The 24,221-nt window shown below is 40.1% G+C and overlaps 1 protein-coding gene across 1 annotated transcript in view; it reads left to right on the forward strand.

Annotated features, from left to right (window-relative positions):
- LOC137255579 (protein white-like) overlaps positions 1-19,910 on the forward strand; it is a 32,104-nt gene extending 12,194 nt beyond the window's left edge. The window contains exons 5-19 of the mRNA XM_067793003.1: positions 329-427; positions 1,262-1,428; positions 1,972-2,043; positions 2,597-2,699; positions 3,199-3,303; positions 3,971-4,002; positions 4,158-4,263; positions 5,880-6,011; positions 11,334-11,426; positions 11,889-11,946; positions 12,781-12,858; positions 14,480-14,585; positions 16,942-17,042; positions 17,839-17,939; positions 19,806-19,910. Of these exons, the coding sequence (XP_067649104.1) occupies positions 329-427; positions 1,262-1,428; positions 1,972-2,043; positions 2,597-2,699; positions 3,199-3,303; positions 3,971-4,002; positions 4,158-4,263; positions 5,880-6,011; positions 11,334-11,426; positions 11,889-11,946; positions 12,781-12,858; positions 14,480-14,585; positions 16,942-17,042; positions 17,839-17,939; positions 19,806-19,910 (1,458 nt within the window). The remainder of the gene's footprint in view (positions 1-328; positions 428-1,261; positions 1,429-1,971; positions 2,044-2,596; positions 2,700-3,198; positions 3,304-3,970; positions 4,003-4,157; positions 4,264-5,879; positions 6,012-11,333; positions 11,427-11,888; positions 11,947-12,780; positions 12,859-14,479; positions 14,586-16,941; positions 17,043-17,838; positions 17,940-19,805) is intronic.
- Positions 19,911-24,221: the final 4,311 nt, after the last annotated feature.

Below are 24,221 nucleotides of genomic sequence, written 5' to 3' on the forward strand. Positions count from 1 at the left end.
TTGCAACGATGGCATTATAGAAAAAAACCAAGATGAACAGATCTGATTCTACGAAGGATGCTTTAATGCAAAGCATGACCATATACTCTAGGTCGTGGGGCCTTGGGCAGTCTGGAGATTAAGTCAGTCATAAAATACCCGGTTCGATTCCTTACATGAGCTCATTTCGATTGTCCTCTGTCCTTATAATGTTGGACTATTGCTGAAGTATGGTACAATGATAGACAACAACTCCCTCTAGTGGTGAGTACATTGCAGATATAATAAACGTTTGATTTTAGATGTAAAAATGTCATTTGTTGCGATACACCGCCTTTGTTGCTGACAGCTGGGACTCAGCAGTTGTGCCGAGACACAGATCGGGACACCAGGACGGACCAAAGGCATCTCAGGTGGTGAGATGAAGAGGTTGGCCTTCGCTTCTGAGGTTAGAAGTGTAGTCAATAGACCGATCTGTTGTCGGAATACCCGTGACACAAATTATGCAGCAAGCTGATACAATAGAGTATGACACACTAACTTCAGGTCTATTTGTAAAACAGTCGGTTCCGATGACTGATGACATTGTAGGTGCCTATCTATGATGACTCAGTCGGTTCCGATGACTGATGACATTGTAGGTGCCTATCTGTGATGACACAGTCGCTTCCGATAACTGATGACATTGTAGGTGCCTATCTGTGATGACACAGTCGCTTCCGATAACTGATGACATTGTAGGTGCCTATCTGTGATGACACAGTCGCTTCCGATGACTGATGACATTGTAGGTGCCTATCTGTGATGACACAGTCGCTTCCGATAACTGATGACATTGTAGGTGCCTATCTGTGATGACAGTCGCTTCCGATAACTGATGACATTGTAGGTGCCTATCTGTGATGACACAGTCGCTTCCGATAACTGATGACATTGTAGGTGCCTATCTGTGATGACACAGTCGCTTCCGATGACTGATGGCATTGTAGGTGCCTATCTGTGATGACACAGTCGCTTCCGATGACTAATGACATTGTAGGTGCCTATCTGTGATGACACAGTCGCTTCCGATAACTGATGACACAGAAGGTTCAAACATCATGTGACTCGTTACGTTCAGATAAATGAGTCGTTAGATTTAGATATCATACGACAAAGGAGGTTCAGATATCATATGGCAAAGGAGATTCAGAAGCCTTGCGAGTTCCAGGAGTGGATACATTAGACATATTGACCCAACAGAAGAAACTGAATGCACATGAGTTGAGGTTTGATTCCACAGGTTCTGACCAATCCTCCTCTGATGTTCTGTGACGAGCCGACGTCAAGCCTAGATTCCTTCATGGCCCAGAACATTGTCCACATCCTCCAGAACATGACATCCAAGGGCAGAACAATCTTATGTACCATTCACCAGCCGTCGTCAGAAGTCTTCTCTACGTTTGACCAGTAAGTTGGAGACATGAAGTACACGTACAGTTGATTAGAGCGTATATACTTAGCATCATGAGGGACACCTTTACGGTCATTGCGTCAGTCATTGACATACACCAACAAGCGCCCAGAAGTGTAAACCACATTTTTCACGGAATATGTGATCTTTCACAAATGTGGAAGAATACGACTGTTGAAAAAACATTATGTAAGATTATCATGTTTGGGTTCATGAAGGGCAGCGTTTTCGAGATGCCTTCCCGGTATTTGTTAAGCGACGATCTCATTGGTGGGATGAAGCGACGCCCTCATTGGTGGGATGAAGCGACGCTCTCATTGATCGGATGAAGCGACGCTCTCATTGGTGGGATTAATGGTCTTTCATTGAGACGATTCAGGTTCCATTCCTCGCATGGATGCAATGTAGGAAGCTCACAATTAGCCTCCAGTTCGTGATATTAGTGGATTGCTCGCTGACACAAGAAGTTGGCGTGAACATTGACTACACAGTACACAGTAAATGATAGATTTTAATCAATGAAACACTTTTCGTTGAAGGTTACTACTTTTATCGGAAGGACGGGTGGCATTTATGGGTTCATCGTCGGACGCGTTGAGGTTTTTTGAAAGGTAAAACCAAACCATTCCAAATCTGGAACTATTTGGTTACAGCGGTGCTGACAAGCACTGCCTCTTGTATTTTGGTTGTATGTATATCTTTGCAATTTACTAAAAGAATCCCCGTCAAAACTGAAACAAAATCACGTTTTGTCTCGCTTATATATTGGATAGCTGCCAGTTTGTCTAAACGTTTAAAAAATTTGATTGTAAATTGATGTATACAGCAGGTCTGTATGACTCATCTGAGACATGTTGCTCCGCTTGAAGGCCAAAAGACATTATGAGTATTCTTTAGAAACCTGATTGTTTTAGGTAATGTTCTGTGTGAGAAATATTGATAAACTATGCCAGTAGTAAGTAGGGGATGTTGGATTTACAAGACTGATAAAGTGCAAATGATGAAGATGAGAAATTAATGGGAAATGTGACAATTTATTCCATTCCTTTGGAAATGTGTTATATATTACATGTTCCCATATGATTTGGTATTGGGTTGTGGGACGCTCGCAAAATGGAATATTCCGTATTTTTCTTAATGGTATATTTACTTTCACCTCATCAGCCAGGGCTATTCCTGTCCCCGGAACTTCAACCCGGCAGATTTCTACATCCACGTACTGGCCGGACACAGTGGGGAGGAGGGATCATGTCGAGACAAAGTGGAGGTAACTCTAGAGCACTCTACACGCTGATGTACAAATAGTCAGGAAAGGAGACAACCCACAACACACGTTATATCAGAGATAAATTAGGAGATCTAATACACTCACGTGTCAGCATGTGTCACTTTACAAACAGATGATTATACGGACGCCTCATTCATTAAATGCAGTTTCTAGCATCACACAGAGCTAGTTGTTTCATGCGAGAAATCGAAATGGCGCTAAGAAACTCGTTCATACTACGCATTTTACCTGACATAGCTAAAGCATTACACAATGGTGGAAAGGCTGAATTCACGGGAAGAACCTAAACGAACCGAATTGGTGTTGACAAATTACGACTCATAAGCTAAATTATATATCCAAGTTCACAGGATCCTTCGACTCACAAGGGACGCTAATCTGTACAAGCGACTGCTGCAGCTGCAAGGTTACTTTAGTTGTTTTTATACATATTGGTGAAATTTAGTAGACCATTATATCATTCTATTCGTATTTCCAGAAGTTGTGCGATGCATTCCGTGGAAGTGACATTTGTCACCAGATGACAGACAATATTAACGACATATGTCGAGATGTATCAGAGAACACGGCGCTGTCAGTCATTGTGAGTAGAATAACCATTAATATTTTTTCTTTGTGAGAGTCTGGGTGAGTGAGTGAGTGAGTGAGTCGGTATTTAATATTCCAGCATTATCATAGCGTGGAAACCAGAAATTGACTTCTCACATTGCACCCAGGTGGGGAATCGAACCTGGACCTTGTCACTTATACAGTTTATATACGCTGACACAGAGGAGGCCTGCACAAAGCCGACGTATGACGTATACGGCATATTGGTTCAGATGAAAACGTCTGGCACTATTTCACTGTTTAACTTGTCGTAGATCGGGTTCATCTGGTGTTCGGGAGGTCGTGGTGACAGGGAAGAGGGTAAGTTGTAATACTTCAGCATTGACTTTATCTTAACGGATACACAGATCGTACTTGAGTCATACCCGTATTAAGATCTAGATGTCTAGAGTGGGAGATATGCTGAGATCAGAGGATAACCAGAGGGATGTATGATCAGGGTAAGTTAAAACTGGAGGGGATATAAGATAGGAGGTAAGTGAGATGATAAGGAAGGTATCGATAGAGTGAAAGACTGAAGGTGAATTAATGTCGCTGGGTAAGGTCTGATCTAGGTTCGACAGAGGTGTAAGCTTGATGACCCGGATCCGACAACATCCCCCTACCCTCACACCCCTCTTTCTCCTTTTCTTTGTTTACAGATTGAAGATACAAACGGAAACGGACGGGATAGGTTTGTAAACATGTTCCCCCATCTCGTTTATCCATCATCTGATATCCATAACTTTTATCCATATCTCATGACCGTAAATGTGATTGCAACTCTCTGTGTTGACGGATCACGCTTTGTGACGCGTTCTGCAGCTTTACGTTTTTCTTCAACTGCAGGTACCATACCTCTTGGATCAGACAGCTCACCACTCTGCTGTGGAGAAGTGTGATCTGTGTGTACAGGGATGCATCATTATTCAGCGCCCGGCTCATACAGACAGTGGTGAGTACCTGTGTCATAAAGACAGTGGTGGGTCCCCGATTCATCCAGAGAGTAGTGAGTACATGTGTCAAACAGACAGTTGTGAGTACCTACGTCATACATAGATTGGTGAGTATCTGTGTCATACAGAAAGTGGTCAGTGTTATATGAACAGTGTCGGTGATGTTGTTGCTGATGCACTACATGTCGGTGGTGATGTTTTTGCTGTTGCGCTACATGTCGGTGGTGATGTTTTTGCTGTTGCGCTACATGTCGGTGGAGATGTTTTTGCTGTTGCGCTACATGTCGGTGGTGATGTTTTTGCTGTTGCGCTACATGTCGGTGGTGATGTTTTTGCTGTTGCGCTACATGTCGGTGGAGATGTTTTTGCTGTTGCACTACATGTCGGTGGTGATGTTTTTGCTGTTGCACTACATGTCGTTGGTGATGCTTTGCTGTTGCACTACATGTCGGTGGTGATGCTTTTGCTGATGCACTAAATGTTGGTGGAGATGTTTTGCTGTTTCTCTACATGTCGGTGGAGATGTTTTTGCTGTTGCACTACATGTCGGTGGAGATGTTTTTGCTGTTGCACTACATGTCGGTGGAGATGTTTTTGCTGTTGCACTACATGTCGGTGGTGATGCTTTTGCTGTTGCACTACATGTCGGTGGTGATGCTTTTGCTGTTGCACTACATGTCGGTGGTGATGTTTTTGCTGATGCACTACATGTCGGTGGTGATGTTTTTGCTGTTGCACTACATGTCGGTGGAGATGTTTTTGCTGTTGCACTACATGTCGGTGGTGATGCTTTGCTGTTGCACTACATGTCGGTGGAAATGTTTTTGCTGTTGCACTACATGTCGGTGGTGATGCTTTTGCTGATGCACTACATGTTGGTGGTGATGTTTTGCTGTTTCACTACATGTGGGTGGAGATGTTTTTGCTGTTGCACTACATGTCGGTGGAGATGTTTTTGCTGTTGCACTACATGTGGGTGGAGATGTTTTTGCTGTTGCACTACATGTCAGTGGTGATGTTTTTGCTGTTGCACTACATGTCGGTGGTGATGCTTTTGCTGTTGCACTACATGTCGGTGGTGATGCTTTTGCTGATGCACTACATGTTGGTGGTGATGTTTTTGCTGATGCACTACATGTTGGTGGTGATGTTTTTGCTGTTGCACTACATGTCGGTGGAGATGTTTTTGCTGTTGCACTACATGTCGGTGGAGATGTTTTTGCTGTTGCACTACATGTCGGTGGTGATGCTTTGCTGTTGCACTACATGTCGGTGGTGATGCTTTTGCTGATGCACTACATGTTGGTGGTGATGTTTTGCTGTTTCACTACATGTGGGTGGAGATGTTTTTGCTGTTGCACTACATGTCGGTGGAGATGTTTTTGCTGTTGCACTACATGTCGGTGGAGATGTTTTTGCTGTTGCACTACATGTCAGTGGTGATGTTTTTGCTGTTGCACTACATGTCGATGGAGATGTTTTTGCTGTTGCACTACATGTTGGTGGTGATGCTTTTGCTGATGCACTACATGTCGGTGGTGATGTTTTGCTGTTTCACTACATGTCAGTGGTGATGTGTTTGCTATTGAACTACATGTCGGTGGTGATGTTGCAGGTGGTGTCGTTGCTGCTGGGATTGGTCTATCTTGATCAGAAATATGACCAGAAAGGTGTGATGAACATCAACGGTGCCCTGTTTATCTCCATCATGATGAACTCTGTCACATGCATGTTTGCTGTTGTCACTGTAAGTCGTCCTCAGGGGTCATATTAGGCTAAATGAAAAAGTGCGCTTGACAATTTTTTACTGTCATTTAATAAAATTAATATTGACTTCGCCGTGTCCCAATCACCCATTTGCCCACTATAAGAATGAGTGTCTGTAAGAACAAGTGTGACTGAATCTACAACTCATTAACACGTGCTAAACTGTATTTGTACAGCTCATTAACACGTGCTTAACTGTATTTCTGAGAAGAAAAATGTGTTTCTCCTGAGTCCCTTTTTTCCGTCAAAAATCAAAAAGGAAAATCCTACCGCCCTCGTCACTTTTGAACAAAATGTGCCCGAGAAACATGTTTGTTTTGTTTTTGGGTTATTTATGCAGCCTTACAGTTTTACATTTATAATGCTTCCCTGAAATATATTATTATTCATACCGTCGAGCTATTGCTGTGATCAGGCGTCTGAAGAAGCAAGTCTAGAATCCATCACTTCATTTGTGAGGTCTCCGGTACTTCATAACCTGAAGTAGATTAACAATACTCCATGTGCGATAATCATTACCGTATTATTGTAAACTGAAGTGCCAAGTGTTGGCGCGTTTGATGGGAAGGTAGACTAATAATAGCATGTGTTTTAGATCATATGTGTTAATACACAAATTCTAGGCTAAAAAGAGATAATTCATCAGATTGAAGACTCCGGTTCCATTCTGGGCATGGTGGAATTTCTGCTTTGACCTTGATATAGAACTCAACCGTTCCTTCACAGTTGCTAAACAAACGTCATAATTAGTTGTTTCAGTGTACAACAGTATAGTCATGGTTGGGTATTACCCGACATTATTGTAGATGTTAAAAGTCAGCTTCTAAATTGCATTATCTCTTTTCCTTAACTGACACTGAAATGGAAACAGGTTGTGTGTAATGAAAACAGGTTGTGTGTAATGGAAACAGGTTGTGTGTAATGGAAACAGGTTGTTATTTATGAAACAACGTAAGTCTCGCAGGTGTAGACATAGTACCCAAACAAAACGTTGACACTTGGCATGGGTCAAAATGTTCATCGTTTTGAGCAAACCATATAATATTGATAATATTCAGTGGATCCTGCCACAGTTAAGAGACATAAACATCTGGGCCATGGTTCTGTCAGCGTAAACACATATTAATATCAGGTATAAAGGGACGTTGTGGGCGATCTGGCTAAAGAGCCGGACTAGTGATCCACCGAGGTGTCATGGTTAACGTCTACATAATGCCTTGTCCAGTGCATTCTCCTTTTATAAACTCAACTGCTTTAACATCAATGGGAGTATCTGCATTGTCAGCTGAGATAACATGTACCATCTCCACCGAAACAACAGTGGCCACATGAATAAGTGCATACACCTCGTTGCAGGTACAGCAACATGCAGCAAACTTGGACAAAGTACTGTGACTATGTGTCCCAGTCCACCTAGCTGTGAGTTGGGTACCTCGTTAGGATGAGAGTGCCTAGTGGCAGCAAGAGTTGTATATTCCCTAGGGAGTTGAGATTGATAATATGATGTGACACGGAGACGGACATCCAATGGTCGAGGGAAACAAATACCAGCAATATTTGCATGGATATGTGCGCTTCCTCCGGTAGTGACACCAACCACACTGGAGATGGGACTTACCCCAGGGGAAGGCACAGAACCCGACCAAGAATATCTTGGTCACAACATCTAAAATCCACGCTACTTGAGTGTTCGATGGCGACTGGATGGCGTGATAATCCACTCATAAATGGCAAATCGCTTAAGCTGCATTGGGACAATGTCATGCCCATGTATGCTTACCTGACAGAGCAAAATCTCCGAGATCAACTCCGGCAGCTAAAACATCTCATGCCCCGTGAGCCAGTTCAACCCACAACTGGTGCCCGTCAGGAACCTTTGCAAGAGCAAAATGCTCAAGTGGCAGCAGACCCAAAACTTCTTATGGACGTCCGTGTCAACCTCTTTCCTCTTCCTGGTGGAAACTCTTCCGAGAAAGAGCCAACTTGCCCCGAAATTTTGGACCCTCACTCTTCCTCTTCATCAGTTGCAGACCTTACCGAAAATCCTGTTTATATTTTGTTTACATCTGTTTATGAGGAAATCTATGATTTACCTTTAGAGAAACGGAGGCCAATTAAACAACTAAACGTGTCTTTTCCCAAAAATGAAATTGATTTACTTAATGAAATTATCTCTTTAAAACTTCTTGCGGACTGTTCATTACATGAAGTAAATTGTTGTGTCTATGCTGCCGCTCGAACCTTGGAGGAACTTCACACAGTTTCCAAAGAACAATCTCCCAATACTAAGAACAATAAACCAAAGAAAAACCGGTTTCAAGTAAAAGTAACAGAAACAAGAAAACATATTTCCTGGATAGAGCTGTGCCTGAAATTAAGATCATTAGGGAATCCCATGTTTAGACGACAAAAGGCAGTTTGGAGAAAATTAAAATTACAGTACAAGACAACAAAAGAAAAGGTACTTCTCCAAATTGTCGATTCCCTTAAGGCAAAAATAAAAGTTTGGATTGAAAGAAAGAAAAAATGGAAAAGGAAAAACAAATTTATCAATCAAAATAAACTTTTTAAAAATAATGAAAAGCAATTCTATAGGCAACTTACAACAAGTGGTGATGGTGAGCATGATAAACGGCCTCCCATGGCTGCCAATGAAAGGTTCTGGAAACAGTTGTGGCAACTGTAACCTGGAGGCACCATGGGTCAGTGATTATGACCATGCAATGCATGAGAAATTAACCAGGTCGTTTGTCTGTTATATCTCAGATTGCCTGAAGACTGTTATAAAGAAGTCCAAATCCAATATAGCTCCAGGACCTGATGGCATTCGAAACCGGTATTGGAAACTGTTTCCCTGTGTCCAAACACCATTACTTCACTGTTTTAATTCTCTTGTGGACACAGGTGATGTTCCTCCATGGTTCTGCAAAGGTCGCACAATACTCCTTCCCAAAAAAGAAGACTTGACTGATCCCAAAAACTTCCGCCCTATCACATGTCTAAATACTCAATACAAATTATTCACAGGGTGTTTGTCAAACCTCGTGTCATGTTACTGCTCTTGCAATGAGATAATTTACAGAGAGCAGAAAGGGGCGAGATAGGGATGTTGGGGGTGCAAGGATCAACTTCTTGTACAGAAATTTTGGAAGAGGCTAAAACATACCACCGCAACCTCTCCATGTGCTGGATAGACTACAAAAAGGCATACGACTCTGTCCCTCACGAATGGATTCTGAAGTCTCTTCAGTGTATTGACCTCCCTGAGCGATTACTTGATTTACTCAAGTCTTTAATGAGTTGCTGGTCGACTCAACTTGAGATGTACTCGCAAGGAGAGGTGCAGACTTCGGAATCTATTCCAATCAGAAGGGGAATTTTCCAGGGGGACTCCTTCAGTCCATTGGTTTTTTGTCTGTCTCTAAATCCTTTGAGTTTTCTGCTCAAAAGGGAGGAAGGGTACCATCCCGGACCTCCTCAGCACAGATCCCCAACACCTCTTACTCATCTCCTCTACATGGATGACATCGAGCTCCCTGCCAAAGGAGAGACCAATTTGAAAGAACAGGTCCTCCTTGTCGAGTCCTTCTCTAATGATATTGGCATGACATTTGGACTCGACAAATGTAATACTCTTCATTTGAAATGAGGCAAGGTAAATACTGATGGATCGGTCAAGTTACAAGGGGGAGGAATTATTGAGCATCTTGTGGAAGATCAGGCCTACACCTATCTTGGAAAGTTCGAGACAAGCTCCAGAATGCCCAAATTCAGTATAAACTTCGGGCCGAGTATAAATCTCGTTTAAAGAAGATCTGGAGCTCCGAGCTAAATGCTTGAAACAAAGTCAAAGCCACCAATACTTTTGCTGTGCCAGTCCTCTCCTATTCCTTTGGAGTAGTTGATTGGACAAAACAAGACATCCAGGGTCTTGACCGCCTGACCAGAAGGATCATGTCAGATAACAGAGCACACCACCCTCGTTCTTCTCTTAATCTTTTAAACATGCCAATCAATTCATGAGGACCGGGTTTGATTAATGTGGAAGCTCTTCATGATAGAATTCTATTGTGTACTTTTGCACGTATCTATTTATCGGATGATCCACTGGTGATGCACGTCAAGACTCACGATGAAAGCAAGGAATTCCACAGCTATTTTAAGCGTGCCAAGGTTGTTGGACACAATCTGAAATTTGAAGTTGATTTTGGTCATGGTGATGTACTGCTGGACGGTACAGCGATGGGAGTAAACCAGGTGAAGTCCTTCACCAAGTCTGCCCAGAGTCGGTCCTTTGTGATAAAGCTGTCTGAGAAGCCATTGCATCGTGTGTACATGCAGTGAGTGGAACAGAACAGCAATCCAACCGACTCCTTCGCCTGGATGAAGTCGGCTGATCTCAAATGTGAAACTGAGGGCTTCCTTTTTGCTGTCCAGGAACAGTCACTTCCCACTCGCAATCGCCAGAATGTTATTCTTAAGGAAAATATCAATATGAAATGTCGTCTTTGCAATGAATTTACAGACACTGTCCAACACCTTGTCAGTGGATGCCCTTCCTTGGCACAAACAGCATATCTTAAAAGACATGATGGCATGGGTTGCTGCTTTTACTATCGTCTCCGCCATGGCTGTGGCTTTGACTCCGAGGTCCTTCCATGGTACGACCCTTAACAGGGCGTCCTGGAAAATGATGCTTTAAAACTTCTCTGGAATAGGCCAATATACAGCCTGAGACGAATTCCAGCCAACAAACCTGATCTTGTCATTTTTGATAAAACCAATGAAATTATTTATATCATTGAATATTCTGTCCCTTTTGACAGCAATGTGATTGGCAAGATTCAGGAAAAGCATGATAAATATGCGGACCGCACCTTTGAAATGTCTCGGTTGCATCCCAAGTACACTGTCGTCAGGCTCCCCATTGTTCTCGGTGCCCTTGGTTTGGTACCTCCTGATCTCTTGGCGCAGATGAGGAGAGTGCCCGGGTTCTCAGCCGGGAGCACAGCCCTTCTGACAATCTGGGTAATGCAGATGGCTGCAGTGTTGGGGAGCCTCTATATTCTCCGGAAAGTTCTTGGCGGGTTCGACTAGGCAGTGTTTCCTGGGAGACGTCCCATTCGCTGTCTGGGCTGCGTGTAGAGGGGGCGAGGACCCTGAGCTGATGATGAGCTTTACCAGCCTGACTGTGCCAGGATCACCCAAACCGTCTCTGTTGCATTTCAATTCTAATCTTTAAAACATAATGATAATAATAATAATATATAACGATGTCTGAAAGACGTGTGACGTATTTCAGACATTCACGGATGAGGTGTCGGTGTTCATGAGAGAATATGGGAGCGGGATGTACCGCACCGATGTGTACTTCCTTTCTAAAACACTCGCCGAGGTGAGTCCCTACTTCTACCTTTCTCAAACACTCGACGAGGTGAGACCTTATTTCTATATTTCTAAAACACTCGCCGAGGTGACCTTATTTCTACCTTTCTAAAACACACGTCGAGGTGAGACCTTACTTTTACCTTTCTAAAACCCTTTCTTCTACCTTTCTAAAACCGTTGCTGAGGTGGGACAATGTTTCTGTCTATCTAAAACCCTTGCTGAGGTGAGACCTTACTTCTACCTTTCTAAAACCTTGCCGTGTTTAGACCTTACTGCCGCCGTTCTAAATACCTTCTTCTGTTTAGACCTTCTTGATAGCTTTCTGAACCTCATTTCTGTATCTCATGCCACAGTAGCAAACGGCATTGAAATGCCAGTGAGGCCTATTTCGCATACATGTAATTTGTTTTGCGAGAAGCAATGAGAACGCCTCAAACAATAAGTGACAGCCGATTAATTTTGTTTTCAGCTTCCAACCTTTTGCGCCGTGCCGTTGATATTTGTAGCAATCATTTATTGGATGATCGGTGAGATATTGCATTTACCATTATTCAACTTTTAAACTGATGACGCGTTGCCCTGTGTACAGTGCAGCAGTGCACATGTAATGTGATGTTTGTTCAGCAATGTTGTTTGTTTTTTATCCATTAGTGTATGGGAACCCGGTAGGATGAGAAGGCAATGTAACTGTATCTCACAATCTGCTTCCGGTTCTCTATGATGCAAGATTTTTGCGGTTTCAGTGTGTATATTATAGATACACACAGTGCATGTCATATGCGGTTTCATACACACAGTGCATGTCACATGAGGTGTCAGTGTGTGTATTATAGATACACACAGCGCATGTCACATGAGGTACCAGTGTGTGTGTTATAGATACACACAGTGCATGTCACATGAGGTGTCAGTGTGTGTATTATAGATACACACAGCGCACGAACACGGCACGAACAGCAATTACACATATATCACTGTGACCAAACAAACCGGTGATTAATAATGGAAGCAACGTTCCACGGTAACTGGTCATTAATCAACTCACCTAACTTGACATCCTGATCCAAAGTGACACCACATGCTACACGTGAAGATCACAAGACACGTGAAGGCCCAGTTTAAAATTGGCTCTCAGCAACTCATACTAGTCACATGAGCCTCGAACGGGATCGGGCGGTCAAGCACGCTGACTTTGTTGACACGTCATGCAAATATTGCGTAAATCGATGCTCATGCTTTGATCATTGTATTGTCTGGTCCAGACTTGATTATTCACAGACTGCCGCCATATAACTGGAATATTGCTGAGCGTTAAACAATAAACATGGATTTCTCTCACCTGAAAGCACTTACTTCTCCAGGGTTATATAAGGACGGAATGACGTTTCTGATGTGTGCCGGGACGTTCATACTCCTGTGCAATGTTGCACTATCCTTTGGTAAGTGAATCTAGCACAGTGGCACGTGACACAATGGAGGTGTCGTACACTTTGGTAAAGGGGCTCTAAGCCCAGAACAGTTAGCAGATCAAGGAAGTTATATTCTCGCTTTGTCGAAGTACTAAATATTTCGAGTTATCCGATGTTCGACCCAACCGCAAATGCTCATAACTGAAGGATTACGGACTAAGCAAACCTTTACGTCGAGTTAGGTTTTACGACCATTAGATCTATTCTAGCAATATCAACACCACAAATGGCTGCACACAAATGGGCTTCTTTCCCTCCCTTTCCCACACACAATAGAACTACCGGGGAGAGGGGTGAAATAGGGGTCAGTGTGCGGTGTGCGATGTTAGTACTATCGTAAGGCTCATGTCTGTCATAGATTTAGTACATCATATAGATTTGATGGGCACAGTGAGTGAAGCCCATGTCTGTCATACAGATTTGATGGGCACAGTGAGTGAAGCCCATGTCTGTCATATAGATTTGATGGGCACAGTGAGTGAAGCCCATGTCTGTCATATAGATTTGATGGGCACAGTGAGTGAAGCCCATGTCTGTCATATAGATTTGATGGGCACAGTGAGTGAAGCCCCTGTCTGTCATACAGATTTGATGGGCACAGTGAGTGAAGCCCATGTCTGTCATATAGATTTGATGGGCACAGTGAGTGAAGCCCATGTCTGTCATATAGATTTGATGGGCACAGTGAGTGAAGCCCATGTCTGTCATATAGATTTGATGGGCACAGTGAGTGAAGCCCATGTCTGTCATATAAATTTGATGGGCACAGTGAGTGAAGCCCATGTCTCTCATATAGATTTGATGGGCACAGTGAGTGAAGCCCATGTCTGTCATATAGATTTGATGGCCACAGTGAGAGACGCCCATGTCTGGTGTCGTGATATTTTGGAATATTGCTAAAGGTTGTGTAAAACCAAAGAAACGGCAACGGAAACGTCACCTTCGATCAAACTCCTCAAATAAACGTCAGTCTGAGATTTTATCAAACAGATATTCTTGTTTGATCAGTATGTGTTGACGTTATTCAAGACATATATTAAGGTAGAAGGGATTTATCATTTCTGGTTATTTAACTTGGAATTCTTTTAACAGTGTTTAAATCGGCAGTGTTACAAACAGCTGATCAGCTGAGAGGTGCGAAGAATCGGTAATAGCTATGCGAATTCCTTGCTAATCTTAACGCCCTACGAATAGCACAGTGTTTGATTTAAGTAGGAATAAAATGCAAAAATAAGATCATTAATAACAAAATTGAAATGTGTAATGTAAACTGCCTGGTAAAAGAATGTATACTCTTGTAAAAACGTTATCGAAACGCTGCTAAAAACAGGCACCAAAACACTTCATCCAAAACACTTCATCAAAAACACTATGTAATACATTATCAGCCCATACCATGTTTTGTTTCAAAACACAATGCGTTTTTATTCACGATTCCATTTCTTGTTTTATGTAGTCATCTCAAGTCTTCGTCAGTTTATCAGTGAGTGTCTTTCCCACGTGTGTCACGAGGTGCTGATCGTCGCTTTTCCAATTATCCTTGAATACTGACAACCTGGCTCAGTACTCAGGTCGACCTTGTCTGTTGCAGGGTACATGATGTCCACAGCGTCCCCCTCGGCTGATATAGCACTGGCAGTTACCCCTCCCTCCCTCCTGTCCATGGTGTTGTTTGGTGGGATGTTTCTAAACATCGCGTAAGATTTGAATACGCATGAAAAAATGACAGTTTATTTTTTTATTTTGTCCTGTTTATTTTCACATTGTTTACTAAATATTTTGTTCCACTACATTTTTGGTTGGGGAATGCTCAAACCAAGAAGAAAAACAAAAAGACAAACTATGAAATAGTATTTTTAATATCAGTTTAAACATCAGAATATGTAGGGAACTGGACCACGCTAACTTCCTTGGGTGGCATTTAGAAGTTGGTGCTTTGAACAACAAGGCAGTTCTATAGATACATGTATACAACTTCTGGCCCTGATTTCTCCAGTTTTGATCTAAGTTATCACTCAATTTAAGAAAACTCTTTTTTTTTGCCAGAATGAACTGAAATCGATATTTCAGTAGACAACACAGTAGACAATTTGAGTTTGTTGACTTGAATACTTAAGTTGTTTGGGCTTTATTTTTGAAATGCACCTGAGTTAAAAATTACGCTGTTACAAATTGTCAAACTCGGTTTGAAATGTGTATAAAAACTTAAGTTTCTTTCAAGAAATTCGGGGTCTGTATTAGTAATATGAGCGACTTTTCGGTGTAGCCGTTATCAAGCAAGTTTTCATTCACGTTGCTTGATAATGGTGTAAGTAGCAACACCGAATGTCACTCACTATGATAATACAAAAGGTGTACAAGCCTATCCACTGAACTCTTCGTGGAAGCGCACGTATTTCAACAAGTGTATTTGTTGATTATCTCCCTTGGTACAGAATGCGACATGAAACTCGCTATAGTATAAATACAGTCACTTACTTCAGGCACCTGTTCTTAACTAAAGTTTGCAAGTTATTGCATACTGATGAAATGTAAAACACATCCGTACAGTTGAAAATTGTCCAAACCTTATACCAAAAATCATATGTTCACATGCATATTTGCACATGCTTTTCAGCAATCTGGTGCATGAGCATGTGCAGTTCACCTGTATAAGGTTTAAACTTTGTAGTTGGTTCCCCCTAGTTAGTAGAGAAATGAATGCTCCATGTTACCACATATATAGACATGACATATGGCGAGTGAGTGTTTTCAGTCTACACTATTGATGGAAAGAACAGTTCCAGACACGGACATAGTTTTGAAAAACCGCCATCATATGCTGCTCTTGAATATTATGCAAGCGAGGCAGATCGTCTCCGTATTTGATAGACATGTTATCGAAATGGGTTCTAGGGCAGGGTGCTTCAAAAACGCCGGCCTCAAATTTGTGCCTATTTATAACATATGTCATATTTGGGATTACACTTTATTAGTAAAGGACAAATTCTAGTACTGTTTGGTTGAGTCCCATATGTGCTTATTATCAAACCAATAGCGTATAAGCGACTCTATCTGATCCAAATTAGTCTTAGTGTACGTAGCTGAAGTGTATGTTATAGCATCATTTCACAATATTTTCGCAACATATTCAACCGATTTTGCAAATAGATCTTTTGAATCAATTCGATCATATGGTTTTATATAGTAAAATACATGTAACTCAAAAGCATTAATTCAAAAGCGAGATGGAAAGGTAGAGTTGATATTAAAAGCGGAAGATACACATCAGTGATGTCAGATTATGATAAATGAGGACAGTAGGGTATTAAAGCGACAGACTCGTGGATATGTTAAAAGTCACGCAGGGGAAAGTACTTGTGACATCGAGTGAGTGTGTGTGTTTAGTTTTACGCCACTTTTAGCAATATTCCGGCAGGTGTACCAGAAACGGGCTTCACACATTGTACCCATGTGGAGAATCGAACCCGTGTCTCCAGCATGACGTGCAAACGCTTTAACCACTAGGCTACCCCACTGCCCCTGAAACAGAGAAATGTTTTTCGGAAAATCTAAAACTGCGAAGATTGAAAAGTACTGTGATGGGGAGGGTTACATTTCTAATAGAGTAACAGGTAACTTATTTCACATTGACTTTAAGATCCGCCGATAACAGAGGGTACATGCGCATTCAATCGATCGGAAAGTCTGGATGGTCAGACCATCTCAAAATGTCACGTTTTGAGGGGGTAGCATGCTATATTACCTGGGAAGAAAACTGTTATGCAAACGACCCTACAATCAGAATACACAATCCCAACTTTTGCATTATTACGGCAGTTTCAAAAGGTAGATATCCAGCACGTATTCAAAGCGCTCCGTATTGGCAAGACAGACGTTGAAGTACAATACTATCATCAATGGGTAATCTATCCATACTTTCAGTCTTGGTGTTAGTTTTTAAACTGGTATAGCAATTCCATTGTGTCATATGAAGTCACGTGTTTCTTTAGTTTCGCCAGCCTTTCGTTATCGATCGATGTCTTCCTTTAAGATAAACAGCGGCTATTTCAGATCGACTCCAGTGTATCTCCTGTGGCTGAAGTACCTCTCCTGGTACCAATATGCCTTTGAAATCATGACGGTTGTGCAATGGCGGAATGTGGAATACCTGGGTAGGTGCTTGCCGGATGTCTGTACAGTACTAGTATGATAGCAATACAACAATAAGTTTTCACAATCCTATGAAATTTGTGCCCAAAGCATAGTCTATTAAAGCCACTGTGCGAAATAGTTTCCATTTTTTCAGTCTGGCAAGCAATAGTCATCCCAGCTATGGCTGAAAGTTGTGAGACTGAAAAATAATTCACTAGCCCGAAATTTGAAAGCAGACAAGAGTTTCTTCAGTAAACTTCTAACATGATGAACTTTCTATCAGGCCATAATCTTGCATGATTTAAAAGTGTCTTATAACTTATCAAGTCGGAGAGAGTGATATATTTATGAAATGACCCCATAAAATTCACTAACCAGTCGTTCCAGTGACTGTGGAGATTTAAAAGCTCGACTGGACTTTCACTAGCCGCGGGCCAGTGGCCATTTCGAACACTGATTAAAGGTCAAAGCATGTTTTTTTCATGTTTTTATGAATCACAGACAAATGATGATACAACTTGCGCTCGGAACAGTGAGTGTACCGGTGACGCCATTTTCACACAGTCGGGGCTTGACCCCCATTCCCCCTTTTCATCGGGCTCTCTAGCCAACCATGATTTACTTTGGAGATGGGATGGGATGGAATGGGGTAAGGTGGGGTGGGGTATTCTATTTTTCACGAAAGTTAAGGTAAACCAAGTGGGATTATAGCCGCCGTTGTATTAGACAGCCGTTACTAAGGTTGAGCTAAGGTTGCTAAGGTTAACCAAACATTATCTATTGTAGAGCTAACCATTGATCTGTTCTCTGTTACAGAGTGTCAGGCTGGTAACAGAACGGCGGGGAACACGACGGAGACACGGACACGTTGTTTCAGAGATGGGAAGGATGTTCTAGATTACCTCAGCTTCAGTGAGGTCAGTCATGTGGATACTGACCCTGTATGTTCAAAAGTGCATACGCTGGGTTTCCGGCACCTTTATACAATACATGGTGACACTTACCTTTATACAATACATGGTGACACATATATACAATACATGGTGACACTTATATACAATACATGGTGACACTTATATATAGAATACATGGTGACACTTACCTTTATACAATACATGGTGACACTTACCTTTATACAATACATGGTGACACTTATATATACAATACATGGTGACACTTATATATACAATACATGGTGACACTTACCTTTATACAATACATGGTGACACTTACCTTTATACAATACATGGTGACACTTATATATACAATACATGGTGACACTTATATATACAATACATGGTGACACTTATATATACAATACATGGTGACACTTATACATACAATATATGGTGACACTTATATATACAATACATGGTGACACTTACCTTTATACAATACATGGTGACACTTATACACACAACATATGGTGACACTTATATATACAATACATGGTGACACTTATACATACAATATATGGTGACACTTATATATACAATACATGGTGACACTTATATATACAATACATGATGACACTTTTATATACAATACATGATGACACTTATATATAGAATACATGGTGACACTTATACATACAATACATGGTGACACTTATATATAGAATACATGGTGACACCTATACATACAATATATGGTGACGCTTATACATACAATATATGGTGACACATATATACAATACATGGTGACACTTATACATACAATACATGGTGACACTTATATATACAATACATGGTGACACTTATACATACAATATATGGTGACACTTATACATACAATACATGGTGACACTTATACATACAATACATGGTGACACTTATACATACAATACATGGTGACACTTATACATACAATACATGGTGACACTTATACATACAATACATGGTGACACTTATACATACAATACATGGTGACACTTATATATACAATACATGGTGACACTTATATATACAATACATGGTGACACTTATATATACAATATATGGTGACACTTATATATACAATACATGATGACACTTTTATATACAATACATGGTGACACTTATATATACAATACATGGTGACACTTATATATACAATACATGGTGACACTTATATATACAATATATGGTGACACTTATACATACAATACATGATGACACTTTTATATACATTGCACGATGATACTTATATATACAATACATGGTGACACTTATATATACAATACATGGTGACACACACACATATATATATATATACAATACATGGTGACACTTATATATACAATACATGGTGACACACACACATATATATATATATACAATTCATGCTGACACTTATATATACAATGCATGGTGAGACATATATAGAACACATAATGGGCACTTGTATTTGTTGTTACATGACACAATACCTATTAAATGACACCTGTTTTGTTGTTGCATGACAATACCTATTTCATGACACCTGTTTTGTTGTTACACATACACCATGCATATTACACGACACCCATTTGTTGTTACATGACACCTACACACGACACCTATTTGTTGTTACATGACACCTATTCATGAAATCTGTTTTGCTGTTACATGATACAACCAGCTATTACATGACACCTGGTTCGTTGTTATATTACCGTCGAGAGAAGCATGCAATTCTTTGTTAAAGTCATTATTTCATAACTTGCATGTTTAAATCAATATTTCATAACTTGTTTCTTTAAAAGATACCTGGTTTGCTGTTACATGATACAATACCGGCACATGACACCTGGTTTGTTGTTTTAGGATAACCTCATGCTTGACGTGATTCTCCTTGTCACACTCCTCGTCTTCTACCGACTGGTAGCCTTCCTCATCCTCCTGCTTAAGGCCAGGAGGTCTAGATCGTAGCACAACACAAACCAAAATCCAGACACTCGGCGCCAAATTGAAGGAGTGGTGGTAGGGCTCCGAAGCCCGCTCTGAAAGATGTGTATCTCAAACTATGGCGCATACACCTGACATAGGTTGATTAATGTGTCACATTTATTTAGAGACATATCAAATGGACTTTTATCTGGTTAATTTCAATCAATCAGTCTTTACATTCGTACTTAAAAGGCCGCAGGCCTGTAGTACATTTAGAGTTTACATGAGTAGACAGAAGTCATTAATAAGTTCTTCTCTGTAACAATACTTTTTCTTAGTCTCGTAGCAAAGTAGATGTACATAGCCAGATTCTGTCATAGTGATGTGGTAGTATCTGTTCATAGTGGAGGGAATGTTCTTACACTTGGGTGCTTATAAAAGTATAGTTTTAGGTATAAGCAGGACAGATTAGAAGTTAATGGAGTTCATCTTCAACAGCGTCCATATTACATAACTGACATACTCTTTTTTTCCCTTTGTATATCTGTATATCTGTATATCTGTATACCTGTATATCTGTATACTTGTATATCTGTATATCTGTATACCTGTATACCTGTATATCTGTATATCTGTATACCTGTATATCTGTATACCTGTATATCTGTATATCTGTATATCTGACAGTTTCAATAAATAATTCATGGGAAGAGCAACGGAAACGAGAGAGGGCTTTACGAAACCTTTTTACTTCGATTCTTGCTAAATAGTCTTCAAAACGTATGTCCGATTTCCATTGACTATAGTATAAGCATTTTGCAGATAAAAGGAGCGATTCCGACAAAGATTGGAAATACATATCTTTCATTCTTTGTGTAAATGATTTGATAAAGTTTGTATATAACTGAACACTCTGATCACACCACACAGAACCATAACCAGTTTTGTACAGCATCTCTCCAATATCAGTTACCCAATTTCTTTTCCCATTTTCGTCATACAATTTCATCATATGATAACATTTTTCGGAAACCTATGGCATAACATATGCAATAATCTAACCCAATACTTTATTTCTTTGATGGGAGAGTATATAAACATAGGGAATCTACCTAATTCCCCATAGACCATCATATTACACGTGTTCGGTTTTACCCCAAGACATGTTTTGCATGCATATAAATGGGTTCTTTCAATAGTGTCATACTTTTGTGGTTAATTTAATGTGCTTAGACATGTAGTGGGAACGTTGAACCATACTATCCATGAATAGTTTAGACTCACTAGTGTAAATATAGCCACTTACTTCAATCAACTGTTCTAGACTTCGTAACATATTCCATACTGTGTAAAGGTACTGTTTACACATGAAGTGATGTATTGTAAAACACATTCGCAACGTTGAAAAGATTTTTGTCATGAGTTCAATAAATGATGAAACTCGGTTAAAATTGACGAATTCTTCACAAAATTTTACACCCTTTCAACAATCTACTGCATCTTCCTCGTGCAATTCATCTGCAAAAGGATTTCAGTTGGTTCCCCCAAGTTAGTGGAGAAATTCACCTTGGATGTAGCCATATACATATCAATGTATAGTGAGTGTTTAAAGTGAATCTAAACTTTTAATGAGTTGTGTAAATAGGTTGTTCTGGTCATATTTCTAGAACACGCTGGCTTAAAGCCTGTAAAAGGCCTGGTCCATTTCTCTGTAGTTCTGTTAGATGACCAAGATGGTTATCAAGTGTCGAGATTTAGAAACATGATTAACACAACCTTTTTTATCGTATGTAAAGCAATTTTGTTATATGAACGAAATGCTTATCAATCTTAACATACTGGATACATTTGACGTTTAGGCCTCGGGTGAAGTGGTCACATATTTAGCACTACTTGCTTTAAGGTGTTTAGGATTATAGTTACTAACAATATTTCTGCTACATATGGATTATAGTTATTAACAGTATTTCTGTTACATATGGATTATAGTTATTAACAGTATTTCTGCTACATATGGATTATAGTTATTAACAGTATTTCTGTTACATATGGATTATAGTTACTAACAGTATTTCTGTTACATATGGATTATAGTTACTAACAGTATTTCTGTTACATATGGATTATAGTTATTAACAGTATTTCTGTTACATATGGATTATAGTTACTAACAGTATTTCTGTTACATATGGATTATAGTTATTAACAGTATTTCTGTTACATATGGATTATAGTTATTAACAGTATTTCTGCTACATATGGATTATAGTTATTAACAGTATTTCTGCTACATATGGATTATAGTTATTAACAGTATTTCTGCTACATATGGATTATAGTTATTAACAGTATTTCTGCTACATATGGATTATAGTTACTAACGGTATTTCTTTTACATATGGATTATAGTTATTAACAGTATTTCTGTTACATATGCTATCGATGGTTTGTCAGCCTGGTGAATTTACTGCAACCAGAAGCATGCTCCATGAGGGACCCTACAACACTAGTGATTATTTTTGTGATATGATAATATTGTAAACTCTTTCACAATCTTAATAAGGTGGTTACATTTAGAAACACTAGTCAGATCAATATTGGTATGTTCAGTATAACTTAACTTATAACAATCATTTCATGATTTGACTGCATAAATCCGCATATCATGATTTGTTTGTTTAAGTCAGTATATCAGGACTTGTTTGTTGAAGTGACTATATCATTATTTATCTTACCCGCATGTAAAATACTTTAATTTCATGGGTCAATGGCGTTTATATAATTGCCCATGTCCCCCCTCCGGCTCGGGTGACAATGCTGCAAAGAGGCGTACATCAGATCGTCTTACCCTTTGCATACAACTTATATTGTTGCATACAACTTATATTGTTTCTTTAAATCAATATACCATGACTTGTTTGTTTAAATCAATATTTCATGACTTGTTTGTTTAAAGTAGTGCATCATTTGTTTGTTTAAGTCAGTAGTTCATCATTAGCTTGTGGAAATCAGTGTATGGTGATTTGGGTTTTTTTTTAATCGGTATGTCATTATTTGTTTGTTTAATTTATTATATAAGGATTCGTTTGTTAAAACAGAAGAATAAAAAACAGAAAAGAAAGAACAAGAACAATAAAACAAACAAAACCAAACAACAAGAAAATATACAGAAACATTAATGATTTTCAGGCATCAGATCTGTTCTTTACTTCCATTACAATTTCCGTAAGAATGTGGATGATATTGAAGAGACTATGATGAATGGTGAAATCTGCCTTCAGGCTAGTACGACCATTAGTCCATCACCCACTGACTGACGACTGATGGAAACAGCCCACAGTCAAGTGTTTAATCCCGAGTCCCGAGTCGACTATGTCGCCATATAAATGGGATATTGCTGAGTGCGACGTAAAATTGAACTCACTCACTCACTCACTCACTGAAATACCAGAATACAACTGCATGGGCAATCAGCCATACAAGGACACATCGCCGCCCACAGCCCTGTACTCAAACAACTTCACTGTCGCAACTGACATTCAGTTGAAGATTCTTGCATCCAAATATACACCTGTAAAAATGTTGCTACCCCTACATATACTGACCAATAATAGGACCAATCCAAGTTCAGCTTGAATGAATGATGTGTATGTACATGGTGATACGAATGTTGCAGTTCATGAACGTGTCACGTGTCGGTGTTTAATCTGCAGGTGAACTAAGAAGATTGTCAGATGGCTAGAGATGACAAATAATTATATTCGTTTGCACAACTCTATATGTCCTATAAAGCAGACAGTCAGGAAATGAAAGTCCACTAAACAGTCGGCAGTCGACTGGTCAGAAAATTGCAACCAATCAGCGGGAGTGTCGCTAACGTTCCGTATGACCGTGGTTGACGTCGGGTCGCGACAATCGTTACAATTTGCCACAATCACTGTTCTCAAGCACCACGAATTACCATTTTGCTGGGTCTCTACGAGAACAGTCTACGAGAATGGGGAGAGATTCCACTGAGGTTCAATGTTAAAGGTCATCAAATGACCTACTGTGTGTTATCATCACCAACAAGCATATTTGGTTTGGTATTTACAGTTTCCAAGTTTGATTTTGAGGACCAGGCTTGACTAGGCTTGAATCTGAACACTGTGCAGATATACAACCTTCAAACGTCCTTCACATCCCGAGAGTTATTCCCCTTTTTCCGACGGCATGCCCATCATACATGGCGTTCAAATGTAGTTATCTCCCTTTCCATAGTTCATAATATATTGATCTGATTAAAGCCGATTCTTCCTTCATGTTAATGGTAAAAGCTTGCGAGTATGGAGCCAACGAAATACGACATTTGCA

This window comes from Haliotis asinina, chromosome 11 (genome assembly GCF_037392515.1).
Source record: "Haliotis asinina isolate JCU_RB_2024 chromosome 11, JCU_Hal_asi_v2, whole genome shotgun sequence".
NCBI classification, from domain to species: Eukaryota; Metazoa; Mollusca; class Gastropoda; order Lepetellida; family Haliotidae; genus Haliotis; species Haliotis asinina.